Source organism: Martes martes (genome assembly GCF_963455335.1).
Source record: "Martes martes genome assembly, chromosome: 12".
NCBI lineage: Eukaryota > Metazoa > Chordata > Mammalia > Carnivora > Mustelidae > Martes > Martes martes.
This window is the reverse complement of record NC_137900.1, coordinates 92,508,614-92,529,828: the sequence shown is the minus strand read 5'-3', so window position 1 is coordinate 92,529,828 and position 21,215 is coordinate 92,508,614. Positions and strand designations below refer to the sequence as shown.

The following is a 21,215-nucleotide window of genomic DNA, read 5'->3' as shown; positions in this document are numbered from 1 at the left end:
GGAAGCGGACGCTGAGACCGAGTCAGGATGATAGAAAGCTTGATGAGACGCTAACAGCCAAACCAGGACGAGGGGCTGAAGCAGGATGGCGCAGGGGAGCCATGGGCTCAGGAGGCCGGTCCTGCCTGGGCTCCACCAGCCCAGCCGTGCGCTCCAGGGCAAGGCTCGCACTGGGGGCGGCGGCCCCAGGTGGGACAGCCAGGCCCGCAACGGTGTGCCCTTGTTCAGAAGCTTGGGCTAAAACGTCCACCAGCTGGTGAAAGGCTGACCGAAACGAGGTCTGCCCATACAGAACACCACTTGGCCATAGGAGGGAATGAGACCCATGTGTCAGCCACGCCACGGGGCACCGACAAAGTGTCCGCCAGCTTGGATGTTCTTTCGGGACCCCTGCCGACCAGGGAGTCTGGACGGGTGTCCACACTGGCGGGCTTCGGTGCCAGTCAGTGTGGACCAATGTCCCTCCCCTGTCGGAGGGGCCCTGAGCCAGCAGGTGGTTGGTGCAGCCACACGCAAACGCTCTGGGTACAAGCTAGAAGGTGTGGTGTGGTTTCCAGGAACTTTCAGGAACATCGTGAGTGCACAGAGGAGACCAGCTGGGGCGTGAGCCAGGCCCTCTCAAACACAGGCCCGGAGCTGAAGGGCGGCCAGGGGAGAAGGGAGTGATCCGTGTGGACCCGGAGCACACTCGTGGACGCATGTGGCCACGCGACACTGCGAACCTGGAGCGGATGGCCGGTGGCTGGGGCAGCGTGGGCGTGGGTGGCACGGGTGAGTGCGCAGAGAGGGGGACGAGTTTGGACATGAGTTCGACACGGGGCCTGCCTGCAGCCGGAAAGACCCTGTAGAGAGGTCGTCCCCGTGTCTCCAGGCTGAGAGCCGCTGGCACGGAGGGGGTCATGGCTGGCGCACCCGGGCCGGCTCGTCACGTCGCTCCCGCCAGCGTTTCACGCGCCTCCTGTCATTTTTGCCTTTGGCTCATGCACCTTTCTCTTTGGGAAAAGTTTGCAGAAGTTTCTGCTTCCAGTAATTTGCATTTCATGACTGTCGCCGGAGCGTCTGGGTGGCGGTGTGCGAAGGAATTACTCTTTTTTCCCCGGTGGTGAAGGAGGCAGAAATTTTAAGACGACTTTAAAATGGAGACCGATTATGCAGGAATTTGATCCCTGGGTCATTCAACTCAAACCAGACTGGCGCGTTTCGTGCCGCGCCTGGTAAGCTGCCAGGCGAGCCGCTAATTTCCCAGTTAATGACAGTCATGGAGAGTGTTCTCTTGCCCCTGGAGAGATTTTAGACCCAGCCGGGTAGATTTGCCATTATCAATTATGCACAGTTTTAAACAAAAAATGGCCAGCGGGAGCCTCTTTTTTGAAGGAGTGGGGAGTCGGCAGCGAGGGCAGCCTGCAGCTGCCGCCTGAGGGCAGGAGGCACGATGCACAGGGTTTTCAAATGAGGTGGAGATGTCTGGCCTTTCGTGTTCAAATTGGACACATGTCGGAGTAAAAAATACACAGAGTGAAAATTGTACTGCTCTGGCCATGGACCGTTCCAGACGCCAGGGAGGGCGTGTGTCCAAACTCTCCCACACTGTGCTCCCCTGGGCACATCTCACAACAGCTGTGTGGGCAGCTGCAGCCAGCCTCCGTGACTCGGGACAGGGTGGGAGGGTGGTCCCCATGCCAGGGTGCTTCTCTGTCAGGCCTCCCCTGCATTGCAATCAACCGCTGCCTGTTCACTATGTGCTCATTTGGCCCTTAGCACATGTCCTGGACAAAGGTTGCCGACAAGGCAACCCCGGTGCCTGCCCTCAGAGAGCTCAGGCCTCACATGTTCCGAGGTGTGACTCCTCCTACAGGTGGCCCAGCTTTGATAGTCTCTGCATAATTCACTTGCTCCTTCTCCCATGCCCCCAATGTGGCTGTTTCTAGACAGATGCTACCTCTCTCTGCCCTTAGACTATGAGGAGGTCTTGTCTTGACAAGTCTATAAAAAGTGGTCACTCCACTTGGTGCCCTACAAGCACCCCACGGGCTGCCGGCATATGAGGACGGTTTTGCAACAGCTTCGATGTTGCGACCTCTCTGGGCGTCCCCTGCACACGTTCTAGTTAAAGATGAGCAGAACATCACAAGTGTTGATGCGTGGTGTCACTTTGCATTCTTCTCTCTGGTTCCCCGCATCAGGGGTGGCCTTTGCCAAATTCCCCTGGAGGGGAGTCCACTCGATTATCCTGAAGCCACTGAAGTCACTGCAGCATACACAGAAGCGTGGGCTCTGCCAGTGTCCCAGCCTTGGAAAGAGGCTGAGGCCAGGCTTCGCGGAAAGCTGGGACGGCACCGCTGCCTCCCCGTGGGCTCAGCACAGCCCTCCAGGTTCTGAAGGAATAGCAGATGGGGGAGGCAGTTGGAGCTTTTTTCAGGAAACTTTCCCAATTTCAAGATCAAATTTGGAAATACAGGGCGGTTAGGGATCAATGTGTGCCTCCTTCCCTATGTCATTGATCATGCACATAATTCATGTTTTTATGTATTCTGGGTACAAATCCTTTATCCAGGTATACATTTGTCAAATATGTTCTCCGGGTTTGTGGTAGATCTTTCACTTTCTTAATGTCTTTTGAAGAGCAGAAATTTTTAATGTACTCTAACTTCGGGTTTTTTTCATTTACATGCCATGATTTTGGTTTCCTATCTAGGAAATCTTTAACACAAGGTCACAAAGATCTTCTCTGAGAAGTACCATAGTGTTGGGTTTTATATTTAGGTTTATGACCTGTGTTGACTTAGATTTTGTGTATGGTATGAGGTTTGGGTCAAGATTGTTATTGTCATTATTTGCATTTCAGTATCTAATTGTTCCAGCCCCACTGGGTGAAAAACCACTTTTGTCCATTGAATTGTATTGTGCTGGCACTTTTGCTGAAAAGTAATTGGCCATATTTGTGAGGGTCTCTTACTGGGCTCTGTTCTGTTCCTTTAATCGACGTGTCTAACCTCTCACTAACACTCATTATCCTGACTACTATAGCTTTGAAATCCTTGAAGACCTTAAAATCAATTTGCTCTCCTTCCACATCCTTGAATCCAGTTCTCGTCCAGAAACACTCTCCATATAACTTTGAGAGTGAACTTGTGTAGAATCTTCAAAAAACCTTGTTAGAATTTTGGTAGGAATTAACTGAATCTGTAATTTGGGGAGGATTAACAGTTTAACAATATTGAAAGTCTCAGTCCATGAACATGGTATAACTCCCTATTTCGTTAAGTCGGATTTCTTTCATCAGTGTTTTGTAGTTTTCAGCACACAGATCTTATTTTGTTAGCTTTACATGTATTTTATTTTTATCCCATTCCAAACAGTACTTTTAAAATTTTTTATTTTATTTTATTTTTTAAAGATTTTATTTATTTATTTGGCAGACAGAGATCACAAGTAGGGAGAGAGGCAGGCAGAGAGAGAGGGGAGAAGCAGGCTCCCCGCTGAGCAGACAGCCCGATGCAGGGCTCGATCCCAGAACCCTGAGATCATGACCTGAGCTGAAGGCAGAGGCTTAACCCACTGAGCCAACCAAGTGCCCCTGTACTTTTTTTTTTAAAGGGGGTTTTTAAAAACTTATTTGAGGGAGAGAATGAGGGGGGAAGGGCAGAGGGAGAGAAAGAAGCAGACTCCCCACTGAGCAGGGACCCCAATGTGGGGCTGGATCCCAGGACTCTGAGACCATGACCTGAGCTGAAGGCAGATGCTTAATTGACTGAACGACCCAGGTGCCCCTGTAAATGTATTTTAAAATCTCAGTTTCCAATTGTTTGTTGCTGGTACCTTGAAAGTCAACTTAATTTTTGCACATTGATTTTGTACCCTGTGAGTTCACTAAACTTACTCATTAGTTATAGTAACCTTTGTGAAGATTCTTTGTTACTTGTGTGAGGATGATTATGTCATCTACAAATAGAGAATTTTATTTCTTCCCTTTCAACTTGTATGCACTTTATTCCCTTTTCTTGTCCTAGTGCATTAAACAGGATTTCTGGTGTGATGTTGAAGAGCACTGGTGAGAATGGACAGCCCCGCCTTGTTCCCAGGCTTAGAGGAAAGCATTCAGTCTTTCACCATTAAATACGATGTTAGCTGCAGGTTTTTTTGTAAATATCCTTTATTGGGGTGGGGAAGTTACCTTCTATTTCTAATTTGCTTGGAGTATTTATCAGGAATTGCTGTGAAGTCTTGTGAAGTCCTTTTCCTGCACCTGTTGAGATGAGTGTACAGTTTTTCTTCTCTACTGTAGTCAGGTAAAGTACACGGATGGATTTTTGGATGTTTTAACCTTCATTCCCAGGCAAAACCACACTTACTTGCAACGTATTGCTCTTTCATATGTTGCCAGATTCAGTTTGTGAACATTTTATTGAGTGTTCTCACTTCCGTGTTCTTGAGTGATACTGGTCTATGGTTTCCTGTAGTGTCTTTGGTTTTGGGTATCGGGCAAAGGCTGCCCCAAAAAAGCAGGTTCTCTCCCCTCCTCCTCTGGTTTCGGAGTGTTTGTGCAGCAGGGGCGCCATCGTTACTTTAGAATTAGTACCATCCTATGGTTCATATTCTTTGGTCTGTCCATTCACTTGTGCATATTAAGGTGCATATTAAGAACCTCAGTAGGGGGGCGCCTGGGTGGCTCAGTGGGTTGAGCCTCTGCCTTCAGCTCAGGTCGTGATCTCAGGGTCCTGGGATCGAGCCCCGCATTGAGCCCTGCATGGGGCTCTCTGCTGAGCAGGGAGCCTGCTTCCCTCTCTGTCTCTGCCTGCCTCACTGCCTACTTGTGATCTCTCTCTCTCTTTCTCTCTCTCTGTGTTTCAAATAAATAAATAAAATCTTAAAAAAAAAAAAAGAACCTCATTAAATGGTAAGCTTATTCAAGGCCAAAGAACTACCCCTCCCCCTGCCTTCACCATCACGTCTATAAACTGCACCATAGCACGTATGTTTTATTGAGATAAAATATACTTATGTAAAATTTACTCTTTTAGCCATTTTTAAGTATACGGTTCGATAGCAGGAAGTACAGTCATGGTGTTGTGCGACCTCACCACCCTCCATGCCCGGAACTGCTCTCATCTCCCTCAGCTGGAATTCTGTCCCCGCTAAACACTAACTCCCCACCCCGCTGCTCATCCCCTGGCTCTCACCACCCTGTGTTCTGTCTCTGTGCATTGGGTTCCTCTGGACGCCTCACAGAAAGGCAACCAAACAGCGGACATCCTTTTGCGTCTGACCGACTCACCGAGTGTAATGTCTTCAGTTCATCCACATGTAGCAGGTGCCAGGATTTCATTCCCTTTTCAGGCGAATAATACTTTCTTGTGTGTACACCCCGCATTTTGTTAATGTAGTCTTCCGCCCATGGACATCTGGGTAATCTCCAGCTGTCGGCTCTTGTGAATAATGCCGCTGTGAACTTGGGTAGGCAGATGTCTGTTCCGGTGCCTGCTTTCCCTCGTTTTGGATATGCGCTCAGAAGTGGACTAGCGGACTCACAGGACCCTGTGTCTGCCAGGACGAGGTTTACATAGCCTTTTTTTTTTTTTTTTAAGATTTTTATTTATTTATTTGACAGACAGAGATCACAAGTAAGCAGAGAGGCAGGCAGAGAGAGAGGAGGAAGCAGGCTCCCTGCTGAGCAGAGAACCCGATGCAGGGCTCGATCCCAGGACCCCGGGATCATGACCTGAGCCGAAGGCAGAGGCTTTAACCCACTGAGCCACTCAGGCGCCCCTACATAGCCTTTTTTCCACAGTGGATACACCATTTCACCTTCCCACTCGCAAGGCACAAGCGTCCCACTCTCTCCACATCCTCGCCGACACTCGTTACCTGCTGGGTTTTTTGTGATAGCCACCCCAATGCGTGCGAAGTGGAGTCTCATTCTAGTTAAACCGTGATGCTTTGTGTGGAGTTTTGCCCCCAGTGGAGGCTGATTGCTTGGAATCAAGAGGTTAACGAGGGCCTGTCTGTCACTGTGTCTCTCAATTTACCGAATCTGTGCATGGGTCCACAGAAAGGTCCATCCCTCAAGTTTCAGAGAATTAATTCAGCTCTGGATAAATTCCAGGTGATAAGCTTCAAGACCTTTGAGAAAAAGGCTTTCTTTGCTCCCCAAACAGAACCCCAGGCAGTGTGGCTGGAGGGGGCACCATGAGGGTGAGTCAAAAGATCCCAGCTGCCCTGGGTGACGGAGGATGAGCCCTGGCCTCTCTGGGACTCAGTTTCCCCCTTTTATACACCGAGCAGATCGGATCAGAGCACCGGTTCTTAGCCTTGACCACATACTAGAGTTGCTTGGGAAGGTTTTAAGAATCTCCGCTCCCGGGTCTCACCTTGGGCCAGTTACAGCCGAATCTCCCGCGAGGCCGGGGACGAGGCCTCCGTATGATTCTCGAAGCTCCTTTGATGCTTCCAGGGTGTGGCCAAGGGTGACACCTGGGATTAGAGCCGTGGTTCCCACTCCTGCTTGAGCACACGCAGCACCTGTATTTACAAATACGGGTCAGGCAGGGCCCCTGGCCCCTCCCCTGGAGGCTCTGGTTTGGTGGCTCTGAGAGGCGTGTCCACGATCTGTATTTCAGACCAGTCCTCCCGACAAATCTTGGAAACACGGAAGGGGGCAGCACTTCTTCAACCTGGTTGTGTGTTTGAGTCACTGCAGACCTTGTGAACACGTCCACTCCCAATTCAGCGGCCGGGCGGGCGGCCGGGCGGTGGTGCTGAGCTCCCAGTTGGGGCTGGGGCTGCGCGTCGGGGACCTCACTGAGTAGCGAGGGAGTAGAGGCCTCCCAGGGGACCTTCCGCCTCCCTCCTGAGGCCTCTACCGGCCCCAAGCGGCGGAGATCCCGCCCCTGGTGAGTCCCGGCACCCCCACGCTCCCTGCAGGCTTGCTGCTGCCCGCACCCTGCTGTAGGCATTCTTGGCTGTCTTTGCGGTCTCCGGTCTCCGTTCCCCCTCTTCCTGGCTGTGGGACAGGAAACGGGCAGCAGAACGCAAAACCCCGACCAGGCGAGGTGCACACGGGACCACGCGTCCCCGCAGAGCGGCTCGGGCTCCCCACTCCACCCCGCCACCCGGCTCCCGCACGGCGGCGGCTGCAGGCCCAGGGCGAGCAGAAGCTTCCGGCATGGCAGCTCGGCTCCTTCTCCAGCGAGGCTCTTCCCAGCGCCGTGTTTCAAGTACCAATTTGGTGTCCTTGTGCTTCTGATCTCGCCAGCCTTTCACAAGCCATTCCCTTGAATGACGACAAGCAGTCTTGATATGCTGGGTTAAAAATCTTTCAATTGGGGCTTGTTTGTTTACGAAACAGCATCAATTATCAGGGATTTCCAAACTGGCTTCCTTTCTACTGGCGTCGGCCTCCGGAGCCGCGCCGCCAGCCAGCCGCCAGCCGCGGTGACAGCGTGTTTCGGTTTTGCTGCTGGGGCCTCGCAAGTCTCGGGGGCGGGAGGGGGGGGCCCAGCGTGTGTGGAGCGCGAGGGATAAAAGCTCGTTGAAACACCTGTGCTCCTGTGTTCAGACGCTCCCCGATCTCGCATGTTTTATTTGGTGGCTGTTACTTTGCAGCACGTTGTGAATGGAAATCATTATCAAGAGCGCTGGGAAGAAGTGGGTTTTCATGGCTCCTGGCCCCCCAGGCTGCAGCTGACGCGTCCGCTCTGTGGAGGGGCAGCTTCGGCTTTCAGCGGGAGCCAGGGAGGGGCTTCTTGGCAGCTGGACAGAAGCAAACCTAAGCAAACAGTGTGGGCGAAATGAGGCTGAGAGAAGAAAGGCAGGGGGAGAGAACGTGCCTTGAAGGAGAGAGAGTGTTTGGCTCAGGGACTCACATTTTTAAAAAATTTACACATTTTCCAGAAGCAAGTGGCATCAAAGAGACTATTAGGTGTCCTTCGGGGGACAATTGCAGAAAACCCAGCTCGAGCCAGCTTAAGCAAAAGAAGAGGTTTATGTATTCATGTCAGAGAAATATTGAGGGATGTGTCAGCTTCAGGTACAGCTTGATCCAGGGCCCCAAACCGTGTCCCTCCTCTCTCTTGGGGTGGGCTTCACTCTCAGGTAGGCTCTCTCGGGGTGCAGGCCCCAGACAGCCCCAGGCCCCATACCGTCAGCTTAGCAGCCCCAGCAAAAAGGAAACTCCTTTGTGGCAAGCCATGGTGCAGCCTCTCATTGGCCTGGCTTGGATCAGCTTGCATCCTGACCCAATTCCTGTGGGCAGGAGGAGCCACACCTGGGCCTTCTTCATGCCCAGCCCTGTAGCCCTGGGGTGAGTTAACTTCAGACACGGCACAGGGATGAGAGAGGACCAGGGTGGCCCCCAGGGGCATCAGGCCCAACGCCAGGCATTTATAAGCCCAGGGAAGCAGGGAGTGTCCATGTGCGGCACGGGGAGCAGCCCAGCGGTGCTCCCTCCTCCGTCGGCCTTAGCATGTCCTTCATCTCAGTAAAACAGGAGGCTTTGGCTCACATCAGTGACTCAGAACCATCTTTAAGGATTGGTACCCCTCAGAGTGTCCAGGTGGCTCAGTCGGTTAAGCGTCTGCCTTTGGCTCGGGTCATGATCCCAGGGTTCTGGGATCGAGCCCCACATCAGTCTCCCTGCTCAGTGGGGAGTCTGCTTCTCCCCCACCCCACCCCACCCCATTTGTCTCTCTCTCGCTTATCCTCTTTCTCTCTCAAATAAGTAAAATCATTAAAAGAAAACTGGCACCCTTCAGGGTGCCAGGATGGCTCAGTTGGTTCAGGGACCGTCTCTTGATTTCAGCTCAGGTCACGATCTCAGGGTCGCGAGATCCAGCCCCGCTCAGCAGGGAGCCTGATGGAGATACTTTCCCTCCGCCCCTGCTCCGTTCTCTCTCTCTCTCTCTCTCTCAAGTAAATAAATAAATCTTAAAAAAAAGAAAAAAAGAATTGTCAGCCCTTCTTAATATCCAAGATGTCTAAAGAACCCCCACAACGCAACACCAAAGAAATGAATAATGCAATTAAAACTGGGCAGAGGACCTGAACAGACATCTTCCTGAAGAAGACATCCGGATGGTGGACAGACACATGATCGAGCTCCACATCACTCATCATCAGAGAAACACAAATCAAAACCATAAGGAGATCCCACCTCACGCCTCTCATTATGGCTTAAGTAAAAAACACAAGAAACAACAGGTATTGGTAAGGGTGGGGAGAAAGGGGAGCCCTGGCGCACTGTTGGTGGAAACGGAAGCTCGTGCAGCCACTCTGGAGAACAGAATGGAGATTCCTTAAAAAATTAAAAATAGAACTAGCAGAGGACCCGGTCATTCTACTTCTGGGTATTTACCCGAAGACAGCCCAAGTGTCCATCAGTGATGCCTGGATACAGAACGTGGCATATAGATCTACTGTGGAATATTACGCAGCCGGAGAAAAGGAGGGAACCTTCCATGCATGACAACCGATGGACCTAGAAGGAATGATGCTAAGTGAAATAAGTCAGGGAAAGACTGGTACCGTACGATCTCACTCATGTGTGGAATCTAAACAAAAGAAAACAAAACAAATGACCAAACTAACAAAACCCAGAAACAGACTCCTAACTACAGAGAACAAACCGGTGGTTGCCAGAGGGGAGGGGAGAGAAGGGGGTGATGGGCGAAATGGGCAAAGGAGACGGAGAGGCGCGAACCTCCAGTTACAAAATAATAATAATAATAAGCCTGAGGGAGGAGAGATGCAACGTAGGGAAAACCGTCAATAGTATCATAATAGCTTCTGGTGGTGACTCGCTCGCTGTAGGAATGGTTCATAGCATAATTCTAATTGTTGTGGCCTGAAACTCACGTAACGTTGTGTGTCAACTATGCTCCAGTTAAAAATTTTAAAAAGTCATTTATTTTCTTAAAAAATGGCGCCCCTCTGAGAATCTGAGACTCATGGACACATCCCCTCCCAGAAAATACACCTGCTCAACCGTTTGCCTCTGATTCTAGGGGACACGGGATCCGCAAGGGCACCGGCACAGAGTCCTGGGCTGGGGGTCTCCCCCAGGCGGCGGATCCCAGGCTCGGGGAATACTGGGCTCCCTCCGGTGCCTGCCGACTCGGCATTTCTGGGCCAGGGTGGAGGCCTTCTTTGTTCCGTAACTTGGAGGAGGCAGTGTGGCCATCCCAAAGAGGCTCCACCCCAAGGGGGAGGGCAGGAAATCTCATCTGTGTGCATTTTTCTCACACTTAGAGCTGCTTCTTGTCTGCGTTTACTTACTTGAAGCGAACAAAGCTTTGGGCACACGGGGAGTGCTTGTTGTCACTGATGTCGTCCCCCGTGGCAGGTGCACACATCGGTCATCGAACCCAGATGTCCGTGACGGTGACCCCATTGAATCTGGTATTCCAGTTCCGCATGGCAGGCTGGTAAACTTGGGAGCTTACTGCAATACTTGGCACACAGCAGGCATCCAATAAATGCACGCATGGATTAATTAAAGGATGAATGAGTGAGCAGTGAGTGAGCAATGGAATATTCCAGAAGTTAATTCTTTTTTTTTTTTTTAAGATTTTATTTATTTATTTGACAGAGATCTCAAGTTGGGGGAGAGGCAGGCGGAGAGAGAGAGAGAGAGAAAGAGAGAGAGAGTAGGAAGCAGGCTCCCTGCTGAGCAGAGAGCCCGATGCGGGGCTCGATCCCAGAACCCTGGGATCATGACCTGAGCCGAAGGCAGAGGCTTTAAACCCACTGAGCCACCCAGGCGCCCACAGAAGTTAATTCGTTAAAAACAAACTGGGACGGTTCCACGCTAGAAGACAGGGCCTGGATTAGAGCTGCGGGCAGTTGCCGTGAACATCACCCCCCACCCACCCGTCCCACCCGAAGAGCCCGCCCTCCTCTGTCCCATCTGCCAACCCTGGCACCATTGACACTGGGGCCGGATGAGTCTTTGCGGCAGCGGCTGTCGTCCCTCCTAGGATGCTGAGCGCTGTCCCTGGCCTCCACCCACTAGATGTTAGCAGCTCCCCTGCCCCGTTGGGATCATACGAATGTCCCATATATTGCCAGACGTCTTCTTGGGGCAAAATCACCCTTGATTGAGAACCCCTGTCCTCAGGTTTTATATTTGGCCATTTGCACTAAGGATTTAGGAGAGACAGGTTAGCAGGAGAGGGCCCTGTGTCTCTTCCGCTGGGCTCTGATCCGGGCTGCTTGCTTCCGAAGGCCCCGCTCCCTCGGGTCCGGGGCTCCTGTGTGAAAGAGAAAGTCGGGGCGCTGAGAACAACCCCAGCTCTCTGGGAGGGCACGGCTGCCAGGGCTCCTCAACTCTCGGGAAGGCCGTCCCGTGTCAAGAGGGATGATATTCTAGCGCGCAAACCCTGCACTGAGCTCGGCACACGCGTCCCGTCCTCGGATCGCCAAAACCAGGGAACCGTCATTAGCCATTTTTGCAGCTGAGGAAACTGAGTCTCGGAGAGGCTGTGTGAGTGGCCCGAGGCCACGTGGCAAGTCCCTGGCGGAGGCGCGTTCTCGCCCAGGCTTCCGTGGCAGGGAGGCCTCCGCCTGCCGCCCTCCCTGGCGACCTTGGCGAGCTTCGTGGCCGGAGCCCCTGCAAGGGGGTTCCCGAGGCTCCAGCCACGTGCAGGGTAGACGCCGGCCCCGGTGTCAGGGGCCCAGAGTCCGGCCCGGGGTCCCCTCCAGCTGACCGTGGTGCTGTTCTCTCCCCGTAGGGTGTTTTTCCTGAATGTGCCACTGGATTCTGTCATTGAGCGGCTGACCCTGAGGAGAATCGATCCCGTCACGGGAGAGAGGTTGGTGCCCGGCTCCCTCCCGGCGGCTGGCCGTCTGAGGGCTCCGGGGGGCAGGCCCTGCCGGGGAGCCTCCCCCGTCCGTCTAGCCGACCGATGATGCCGCAGCTGGCTGGGTCTGGGGACGACGCCGACAGAAGGCTCTAGAAAGGGGGTTCCTCCCGTCCGTTCCTCTGGGCAGTGCCTGCGGACCCTCCGCCTGGCAGAGTAGCCGGGAGTTTCGGCCCACTCTGTCCCGAGCAGCAGTTCGGACCCCAGCATGTGACGTGGCTGGACTGGGCAGGCGGGTGTCCCGGGGACGCGTAAAGGGCTCTGCTCTCTCGGGGAGGCCCGCCGCCGAGGTGGCTGCCGCGGGAACCAGTTCACCCGGGGGCCGAGCCTGTGTCCCAGGCCGACCGAGGACAATCCCCGTGTCGGAGCAGAAACGCAGTCGCAAGTCCCCACAGTCACGAAGAGGGAGAAGCGTCCATCCTCTCCGGCACCCGGGGCCACGTTTCTGGGTAGAGACTCAGGAGGGGAGGGAGGAGGGGCAGGAAAGAAATGCCGGGATTTTTGTAAACTGTAGGCTGATTTCTCATCCTTGCTGCCCGGGGACGGTCTCGCTGACCCATGTCAAGTCCAGTGGCCTCCATGCTGCCCTGCCCCTGGGGTCCCTCCCTGCAGGGACCGTCTGTGGCCCTTGGCTGTCCTCTCTGCTCACATCCGCTGTCGCGACGGCCCACTCCCCCGCTCGGCTACCAGCTCTCGGAGCACAGAGCCCACGTTGTCCGTCTGCCTCGCGTTGCCAGGAGCAGACTAATGCCAGGCGGATAGCAGAAGCTTGATAAACACCGCTCGGAGGGAGGAAGGAAAGGGAGTGGGGATTCAGTATAGTCCATTCGGCCCACCTGTCTCGGACCCGCACCCTCCCCCGGGGGAGGGACCACGCTCTGCGTCTCTGGGGTGCCAGGCAGGGCCCGGCCGAGGCTGTGCACACAGCTGGTGCACCGCACGTGTTTGCTGCTGGTGGGGACGGTGGCCAGCGGGGTCAGCGCTGGGACAGAGGGCTCCTTCTTCCCGCGGCTCCCCCGGTGTCGTAGGTACCATCTCATGTACAAGCCCCCTCCGACCGTGGAAATCCAGGCGCGTCTCCTGCAGAAGCCGAAGGACTCGGAAGAGCAAGTCAAGCTGAAGACGGCGCTGTTCTACCGCAGCTGCTCGGAGCTGGAGGGGCTCTACACGCACGCCATCGCCCTCAACGCCGACCAGGACCCGTACACCGTGTTCGAACACATCGAGAGCGGGATCGTTAATCCTCTGCCCAAGAGAGTCCCCTGACGGGCTCGAGCAAGGGGCGTCCCGCAGGGAAACAAGTTAATGCCCTCCCCAGCCTCCTGGGAGCTCAGCCGAGCCAATAAAAAGTGCTGCGTGCCGTCGTGCGTGTCCCCGAAGTGAGCTGGTGAGACGGCGGCCTTGTCTCGGGGTCTGTGGCCCCGGGACGGACAAAGCCCAGGGAGGCAGTGGGGCGCAGGGATGCGGCACGGGCCCTCAGAGCCTCGCTTACAACCGAAGCAGGGGTCGTGCCGGTCCCTGCCCGTGGGGCACGAGGAGAGCTCTCGGCCCAGTGCCGGGCACACAGCAAGTGCTCAAGAAAGGTAGTTGTAAAACGCGCCCCTCTCCAGAGCAGCGCCGTCTCACGCTGCTGGGCGCGCACTCCCTGCACTGGCCGCCGCAGCGCCCCGAGCCGCAGCCGGTCACTGAGCACTGGGAACGCGGCCAGTGCGGCCGAGGGGAAGGTTTTTAAACTGATACTTAATTTTTACTGATTTAAATGTGCATAGCCAAGGTGGCTTTCTGGCTGCTGCGTGGGACAGTTGGGTCTAGACACAACAACTGTTGCTGAAGATGTGCCGGAACCTGGGCGCCTGGGCGGCTCAGCTGGTTAAATGTCCGACTCTTGATTTGGGCTCAGGTCATGATCTCAGGGTCGTTGAGATCGAGTCCCGTGTTGGGCTCCGTACTGGGCGTGGAGCCTGCCTAAGATTTTCTCTCTCCCTCTCTAAAAATAAATAAATAAACAGAAAGTGCCAGAACCCCCCAGGAGGTCTGCTCTCAGGCCCCAGGGAAACGGCCCCTCTGGGCCTGCTTGCAGTACATGGGCGTGGACACCGGGGGGACAGGACAGTGACACCCCAGGCTGATGGAGCCCAAGCAGTTGATCCTCTTCCATGAGCTCCCTCTCCTCCCACCTCCCGGGTGACCCGGGTGACCTCCCATCTATAGAAGAGGACGCTGAAGCCACAGAGGGTGAGTGACTTGCTGATCTCCTGGATCCGCCTGCACCGGAACCCGGTGCTCTGGGACCCTCTGCCGATGGAGCCTCGGGAGGCCGGGCCGGGCTGGGCCCCAGACTGCAGCTCCAGCCTCTTGCTCTGAGGAAGCCCTGGTACTCTGGGCCTCAGGCCTCAGGCCCCTTCCACCCTGGCATGGCCCAAACCCCTCCAGCCCTGATGTGACCGTGACCCTGACCGTGACCCTGACCCCGGCCGGGCCTCACAGGCCTGGGCCCTCTCCCCAGGGGTGACTTCTGCTGGGCGACTCAGCCCTCAACCCTCTCTCCTTGCCCCGTTCAGGCACTCGGTCCCACCTCCCGAAAGTCCATCAGGGACCTTCCCCTCCCAGACCCCACTTCTTCCCAACCCCCACAGGGAAGGGGGTCTCTACCCTGAAAGTCCCGCGACAGTGGGCTCCTGCCCGTCGCCCCAGTTACAGGCCACATGGCCAGGTTGCAAGCACCCCATGCGTGCTGAGACTCTGCCCGCCCACGCCCAGCACCCCCAGATCGCAGGAGACAGTAACCCAGGAAGGTGGCCAGCCCTGGCCTGGCTCGGATGGCTTCCCCAACCCCCCAATCTCCTCCTCTGCGTGTCATTGCGGATCCCAGAGAATGTGGTCGCACTGCACCGGAACTCTCCCGTGAAACACTGTTTGGATGTAAATCCTTAGCCAAAGACACAAAACGCTCATTTATTCACATACTAACGCTCATTGTGTGGACGCCGGCTCTCAGGGCCTGGCCCCACCACCGGCTCCTCTTCTGCCCCTGGCCGCCGGCCCATCAGCGTTTCTGTTCTGTGAGGCAGGTGATGTCTGCCCGGAGCCTGGGCCACGGGACCAAGCAGCCTGGGTGCCCTGCGGCTGTGTGACCTCAGGCAAGTTACTTAATCTCTCTGGATCCTTGCAAAATGAGCAAAACAGTCATTGCCTCGTGGACAATGCTGAGCAAGTATGGGGGGATTAGTTCATGCAGATTAAGGCCGAAATAGGGCCGGGCCCAGAGTGGCTGCGAAGGCAGGCCTTGGCTCCAGCTCACCTAGGCCACCGCCCCCCCAAAGGTCAGTGCTGCTTTTACCGTAGGCCAGGACGCTGGGGCCCAGAGACGTTAAGTGATTTGTCTGAGGCTGCAGGTGGCAAGTGACATCGAGGGGTCAGCGCCCGTGTGCTCTCCGGGTCCCCGAACTCCACCTGAGCCCAGGGTAGGGGAGGGCACTTGCTTCTCCACTGTCACCGCCACAATGGCCCCGAGGAGGGGCTCCCCGGGGACTAGGGTTGCTGTGCTGGTCCCTGCTGGTCCCTGCCGGTCCCTGCCGCCTCCCGTGTCCCCCAGCTCCCCGGATTCCTCAGGAGCCTGGGGGCCGGGCCGTGCGGCGCCGCCACCGCGAAGGGAACAGCGCGGGCTTCCTTGAGATGCGCTGGCGGGCAGTCCAGGGCGCACCCCTCGAGGGGGGTGTGCGGCGGGCTGGGGCGCAGCGCAGGGTCGGCCCAACCCGCTCCGGCTCGTGTAGATCGGTCCCCCGGAAACGGCTCCAGTGAGTGGCCGTCGTCTCCTCCCCGCGCCCGCCAGCCCTCGTGTCGCTCTGCAGAGCCACGCTGCCCCGCTCCTCGCTGGGGGGCTGCCCGCCGGCCAGGCCCCCCAACTGCAGCCCTCGGCTCCAGCTCCCGGCCTAATCGCGTGGCTGGGCTGGAGTGTGCGAGCGTCCAGTTCTAGCCCCGGCGATGCTGGGTCTGGGGCTTCCTGGCCCGAGAGGCCCAGGCCCCTGGGGCTGGAGGGCAAACGGCTCGTGAGTTTCTAGATCAGGGTGCGTGTGGCCATCCGGAGTCTGAATCGGGTAACTTGCGTAGGCACAGATTGCTTTTGACCTTATCTTCATTAAAGCAGCTGCTGGGGTCATTTCCAATCTTTTATCTAACGTCACCGCAGACTCTCACGTCTGCTCGGCTCCCAGCGTGGCTTACGTCTGCCCTTGTGCCTGTCCTCTCCCTTCCCTACTCCCCCGGCAGTGGAGATCCAGGGGTGCCGAGGCCCCACCCACAGCCTTCCCTTCTACTGTGGGACCGGGGTGACACCTGCTGCTCACCCTGAGCGGGCCCACCGGCTTCTCTGTCCCGGGAATTTGGGAGGAGAAGCAAGGGCGGGGGGTGACTCTCTTCTTGCTGCTTGCAGGAGGGGGGCCTGTTTGAGCTCCGCCTGGCCCCGGCGCAGCCCAGCAGGGCAGCAGAGCGGGAAGCAGGCAGGTGACCGCCTCATGCACCCAGCATGTCCCCGCGCCCCCTGTGTGCCCGGCACGGGGGAGACAGCAGACAAGGGGGGAGGACAGGCTGTGCCATCGCGAAGCTTCTGCTTTACAAAGATGGAGAAAGACAGATGAGGGACAAAGACAGACCATCTTATTTCTGATGGTTTCTGGGTCCCACGTCTGCCCTCGGGGCCCCTGTCCTCCCAGCACGCTCCCCTTCTTTGGCCTTGAGCGTCAGACCAGGTTCTCAGGCACAGCGGTGCGGTTAGGACTAGCATGGACAGGTGCCCAGGAGCTGGGTGAGCGGGCAGGAGAGACTTCAAATGAAGCCAGGGCTCAGGGCTCAGTCCCCAAGGGGAAGCTCAGGGCACCTGGAACTCCCGCGCCACATGCTCACCCCCTGACCCGGACCCGGAGGTCCCTCTCCCGGGGTCCCCAGGAGAACGGCCCAAAAAGGCTCTGCAGGGAGGTTCCGGGTCCCATTCATCGTCTTAGCCCCAGACTGGAAACCACGCAAGTCTCCCGCCGTTGGTTTTGTTTTAGTTTAAATCCCAGTTAGTTAACGTAGAGTGTTATATTGGTTTTAGGTGCAGGACGCAGCCATTCAGCTCTTCCGCACCTCACCCCACGCTCAGCACCGCTCATCACGACGGGTGCGCCCCGGGGCCCCGGCACCTGCCGCCTGTCCCGCTGCCCCTCTGGTCACCAGCAGGGGCTGTCTTAGGTTAACAGTCTGTCTCTGGGTTCGCCCCCCTCTTTCCCTTTGCCTGTTCTGTTTCTTAAATTCCACCGGCGCGATCATGCGGGGTCTGTCCTCCTCTGACTTACTTCGCTTGGCACAATACCCTCTAGGTCCGTCCACTGTTCACAGAAACCAGAGACGGTGAATCACCCGCAGGGGGCCTGGCTGATGCGGGGGGCCGGGGGGCCTTCCGGGGGGAGCCCCGAGCTGTCTGTCGCGGTGCACAGAGCTCACACGTCGTAGCCACGCACTTAACGGTCTGTGGCCTCTGTGGGATGTGTTCCACGTTCATGGTTAAAACAGAATACGTCTGAAATTGGCCAAAGTAGAACACACGCATGACTGGAGAGAAATGGGAAGACGCAATCGGGTGTCCGCAGGAGGAAGCGCGAAGGGCTAGTTCAACCCACGGAGGCGGCGCGGCCGTGCTGGCGGCCAGGACGTGGCTACGGCGACCGGGTGGTGTCACCCGCTCTGACACTGGCAGCGATGGGAGACCTGCCCGGCTCGTTGTTGAGAGAACGTGGAGCCGAGGAAGCTGGGCAGGGCTGCTGGGGTGGGGAAAGTGCCATCGCCACGGAGGCCGGTCGGGGTCACCTGGAGAAGTGCGGGGGGCGGTGCCCGAGAGCCGATGGGCTCAGCAGGTGGCCCCCCTGAGTTCCTGCCTCTGTGGGCGCACCCAGGCCCGGGCCCCGCTTCCGGGGAGGTTTTGCAGCCACGTGCAGAGGGCAGAGCTCAGAGAAGCCCAGTCGGGAAGCCAGAGTCGGGTCCCTGGAGTGTCACCCCTGCCCTGGCCTCCACCACAGCCAGCGCCTGGATGGCATTACAGTGGCAGTCGTCCTTATGACCCACCAGAGCTCCCGTGCCACTTTAGGTCAGTGTCACATCTCAGCAGGAAGCAGTGGTTTCAGGGGCTTCTAGAAGCCTGGCCCAGCTGTGGGGCCCAGAGTGGACGCTCAGTAGATCCGTCCCGAAGCTGGACTCGGGACTCAGGAAAGGACCACCGAACTGCCACAGAAGCCCACTGGTTCCCCAGCTTTGGCTAAAACCAGACACTACCTGCACTGCCCAGCTGTCTCACCTGTAAGAACTTCCTGGTCCGGGAGCCATGGCCACGGAGCCCGTGTGACAAGGCTGTCACCGCCGAGTGTGGTAAGCCAAGTTCCCAAGCTTTAGACCCGCCGGCCAGGCCTCCCTCCGCCCGCACCGCACCCGCTCTGACGCCAGCAAGTTCAGTTTTTTGGCAGCAACTCTGATGGTCCCTACTGGCCTAGGGGACAGTCCCCACCAAGCTGCTCACTGACCCCACGGCCCCACCGTTGTGGAGCTGGAGGAGCATCCTCTGGGGTCTCCTGGGGCACGTGGTCGCTGGTGGGCTCTGCCTCCCAGAACCCGTCCTAGCGTGCTAGCGACCTGTCTTCCCGGGGACACAGTTCTGTGTCCGAGCCCCCATAGGCTTCAGCTGCCCATCATCCTGACACAGGACGCTGTCCAGGTGTCCCCGCCCAGGGTCCCCAGAGCCCTTCCACATCACAGGCTCCCCATCTTGGCTTCTGTTCTCCTCCCTCTTGGCTGAACTCCCTGGTTTCTGCCAGCGCCGGTCCCGCGGCAGGGACTGTCCCTCCCGACGTGGGCGAGGCTGAAAGTCACCCTGGTATTGACCTGGAGGGGCGGGGGGCTGGTGCGGACGAGGCCACCCCGTGAGGCTGCAGGTGACCTGAGGGTGGCCTCCCAGTCGTCGGAGACGGTCTCCTAGAGCCAGGGGCACGGAACCAGTCCGCAGGCCACTGGGATCCTGGGAATCCGGGGATGCGGCGGTTTCAAGTCCCCGTCCCACGTCTGAGTTCGCCTCAGGAGGCTGACTTGAGGCCAGGAGACCTTGCCCGCAGGCACACTTGCTGCCGGCTCCGGGCGGCCCGCCAGCACCACGTCACCTCCGACCTCCCTTGTCGCTCCTGAATCCCCTCAACAGGCTGCCTCGGTTCCGCAAGCACAGAGGAGGGGGACGGTGAGGCGGGGAAGGGGGAACCCGGACGTGGGGGTGAAGAGCTGGTTCCCGGTCTGAGAAGCTGGTTCACGCCAGGGAGGCCTGAGCAGCCGCAAACACCACGGCCTGGAGACTGAGCCCCGAGCCCCCGGGGGTGCAGCTCCCCCCACCCCTCTGGGCACGGTGGGAGAGCAGCCCCAGGCCCACAGGTGCGAGGGGTCCCAAGGCAGGAAGCTACCCTGCCCCCCCCCCGGGTCACTAGTTGCCGACAAAGGGACAAGAAGGTGAATGTGATCTTCGAATCGAATCTTCGAGGCAGAGAGAAGACAAGACATTACACGTAGGGAAACTAACTTAAAACAGTGGAGGCCGGAGAACAGCGGAACCAGAATTTTAATGTGCTGGGGGGTTAGTGAGAAACAGAACCTTTTCTCCTCACCATCTCCTGTGAAAATATCCTCCAAAGGTAAGAGTGGGGAAAAATGCATGTAAACCACTTTTTTAAGAAGAGAATTAAATACATTTATCAGGCAAACAAAAGCAGAGCAAATTCATCACCAGCAACATGACGCTGGTGTTTGGAGGTGAGAAGATCAGAGGTCATGAAGGTGGGGTCCCCACAACCAGATCGGGGACATGCACCCACAAGTGGGGGTCACGGGAGCACACACCTGCAGCCACCCACGAGCCCAGAGAGGAGCCCCGGAAGGAAGCCGGTCTGGTTGGCACCTTGCCCTTGCCCTCGCCAGCCCCCAGAACCGGCGTCTGGAAGCCCCGTGAGCACCCACGGTACTTGGTCACGGCCGCCGGACCGAAGACAAGTGAGTGTGTCAAACAGTGGCTTTGTGTGTCGGGTGGCTCACGCGTGTATTGGCACGAAGCCTGGGGGTGTGAATGGGACATGGCTACCTCTGCCATTCTCTCAAACTTCCTGGATGTTGCGTGCTCATGGGCTATTCTGTGGCTATCACTCATGAGCCACACGCGTTCTCAGCCTGACAGTCCCTGCTCTGTGTGGGCTGCTTGTTCGTTCATTTACGGTGACCAGTGCTGGGTCGGGGCGGAAATCCACTACGTTATTTGCTTTTCAATTTCCCAGCCTCGTCTAGATTGATTTTTTTCTCTTTTCGTTTTGGGTTAAAATCATGCTCTAATTTTCACCCTTGATTAGCTTAATCATTGACCCTTCTACTCTCCAAGTGGTGACTCTAGAGAAAACTCTGGAGTCTCACACGGGTCCGCTCGTCGTGGTCCTAGGCCACGCGAGGGTCGAGGGAACGGAGCGCCTCGTGGGCCCACGTGTCCTGTGCGCGTGCGTGGCTGCCGCCTGCTTGCCCTCCCGCGCGCCCCGTTCCTGCCGCTCCTCAGACCTGCCTTCCGCCCACCCGAATCTCCTTTAGTGCTGGTCTGCGGTGATGCATCCTTTCCCACTTTTGCCTGAAAACGTCACTTTCGTTCTTAAAAGGCGAGCTTGCGGCATTCCGCCTTCTAGGTTGGCGGCTCCTTTCCTTCCCCACGCCAGAGCCTGCCACCTTCGCACCGTGCCGTCGCCTTCGGGAAGTCCTCCTCGGGGTCTTACGATGCCTCCTTGCAAGGGAACCTTTTTCTTTGCTTACAAGTTTGCTCTTTGCCTTCGGCGTCGGGCGGTTTTACTACTACTCCGAGCTGCGCTGCTCGGATGCTCATCCTGTTCCGGTCCCGCTTTTCCGGGGACTCTCGCAGGAGTTACAGGGGCGTCCCTGCGGAAGCCCCGGGACGCCACTTCATGTAGGACCTCTTCGCCAGACACGATTTAAGGGACGCTGTTGAGAACACGAGGCTTAACATCCTACTGACCCTCTACCGATTCCTTCCCTCACATGCCTCGTCCCTCGTTCTGGAAGATACCCAAGGCCCACCGCCCCGACTGGTGGAGTTGCCCCGGCCACTGTCCTCAGTCCGTAGCTCCTTCCGCCCCCGCTGCTCAGGTCTGGGCCTTACTTGCCTTCGCTGCTGACGGTGTCGGCCCTAAAGTGGTTTCTAAACTTTGCTACTAACCATGTGAACCTGATAGATGCAAACAATATGCAAACAATTCTGTTATTTATTTTGAGTAAAAAAGTGGCCAAGAGGATACCAGTGGCTCTGCA

General features: G+C 56.8%; 1 protein-coding gene across 1 annotated transcript in view; it reads left to right on the top strand.

Annotated features, from left to right (window-relative positions):
• The window catches only part of AK8 (adenylate kinase 8), a gene marked incomplete at both ends in the record, with an annotated part of 115,214 nt that extends 102,096 nt beyond the window's left edge, over positions 1–13,118 (top strand). The window contains 2 exons of the mRNA XM_080820250.1: positions 11,724–11,804; positions 12,881–13,118. Coding sequence (XP_080676376.1) covers positions 11,724–11,804; positions 12,881–13,118 — 319 coding nt within the window. The remainder of the gene's footprint in view (positions 1–11,723; positions 11,805–12,880) is intronic.
• Positions 13,119–21,215: the final 8,097 nt, after the last annotated feature.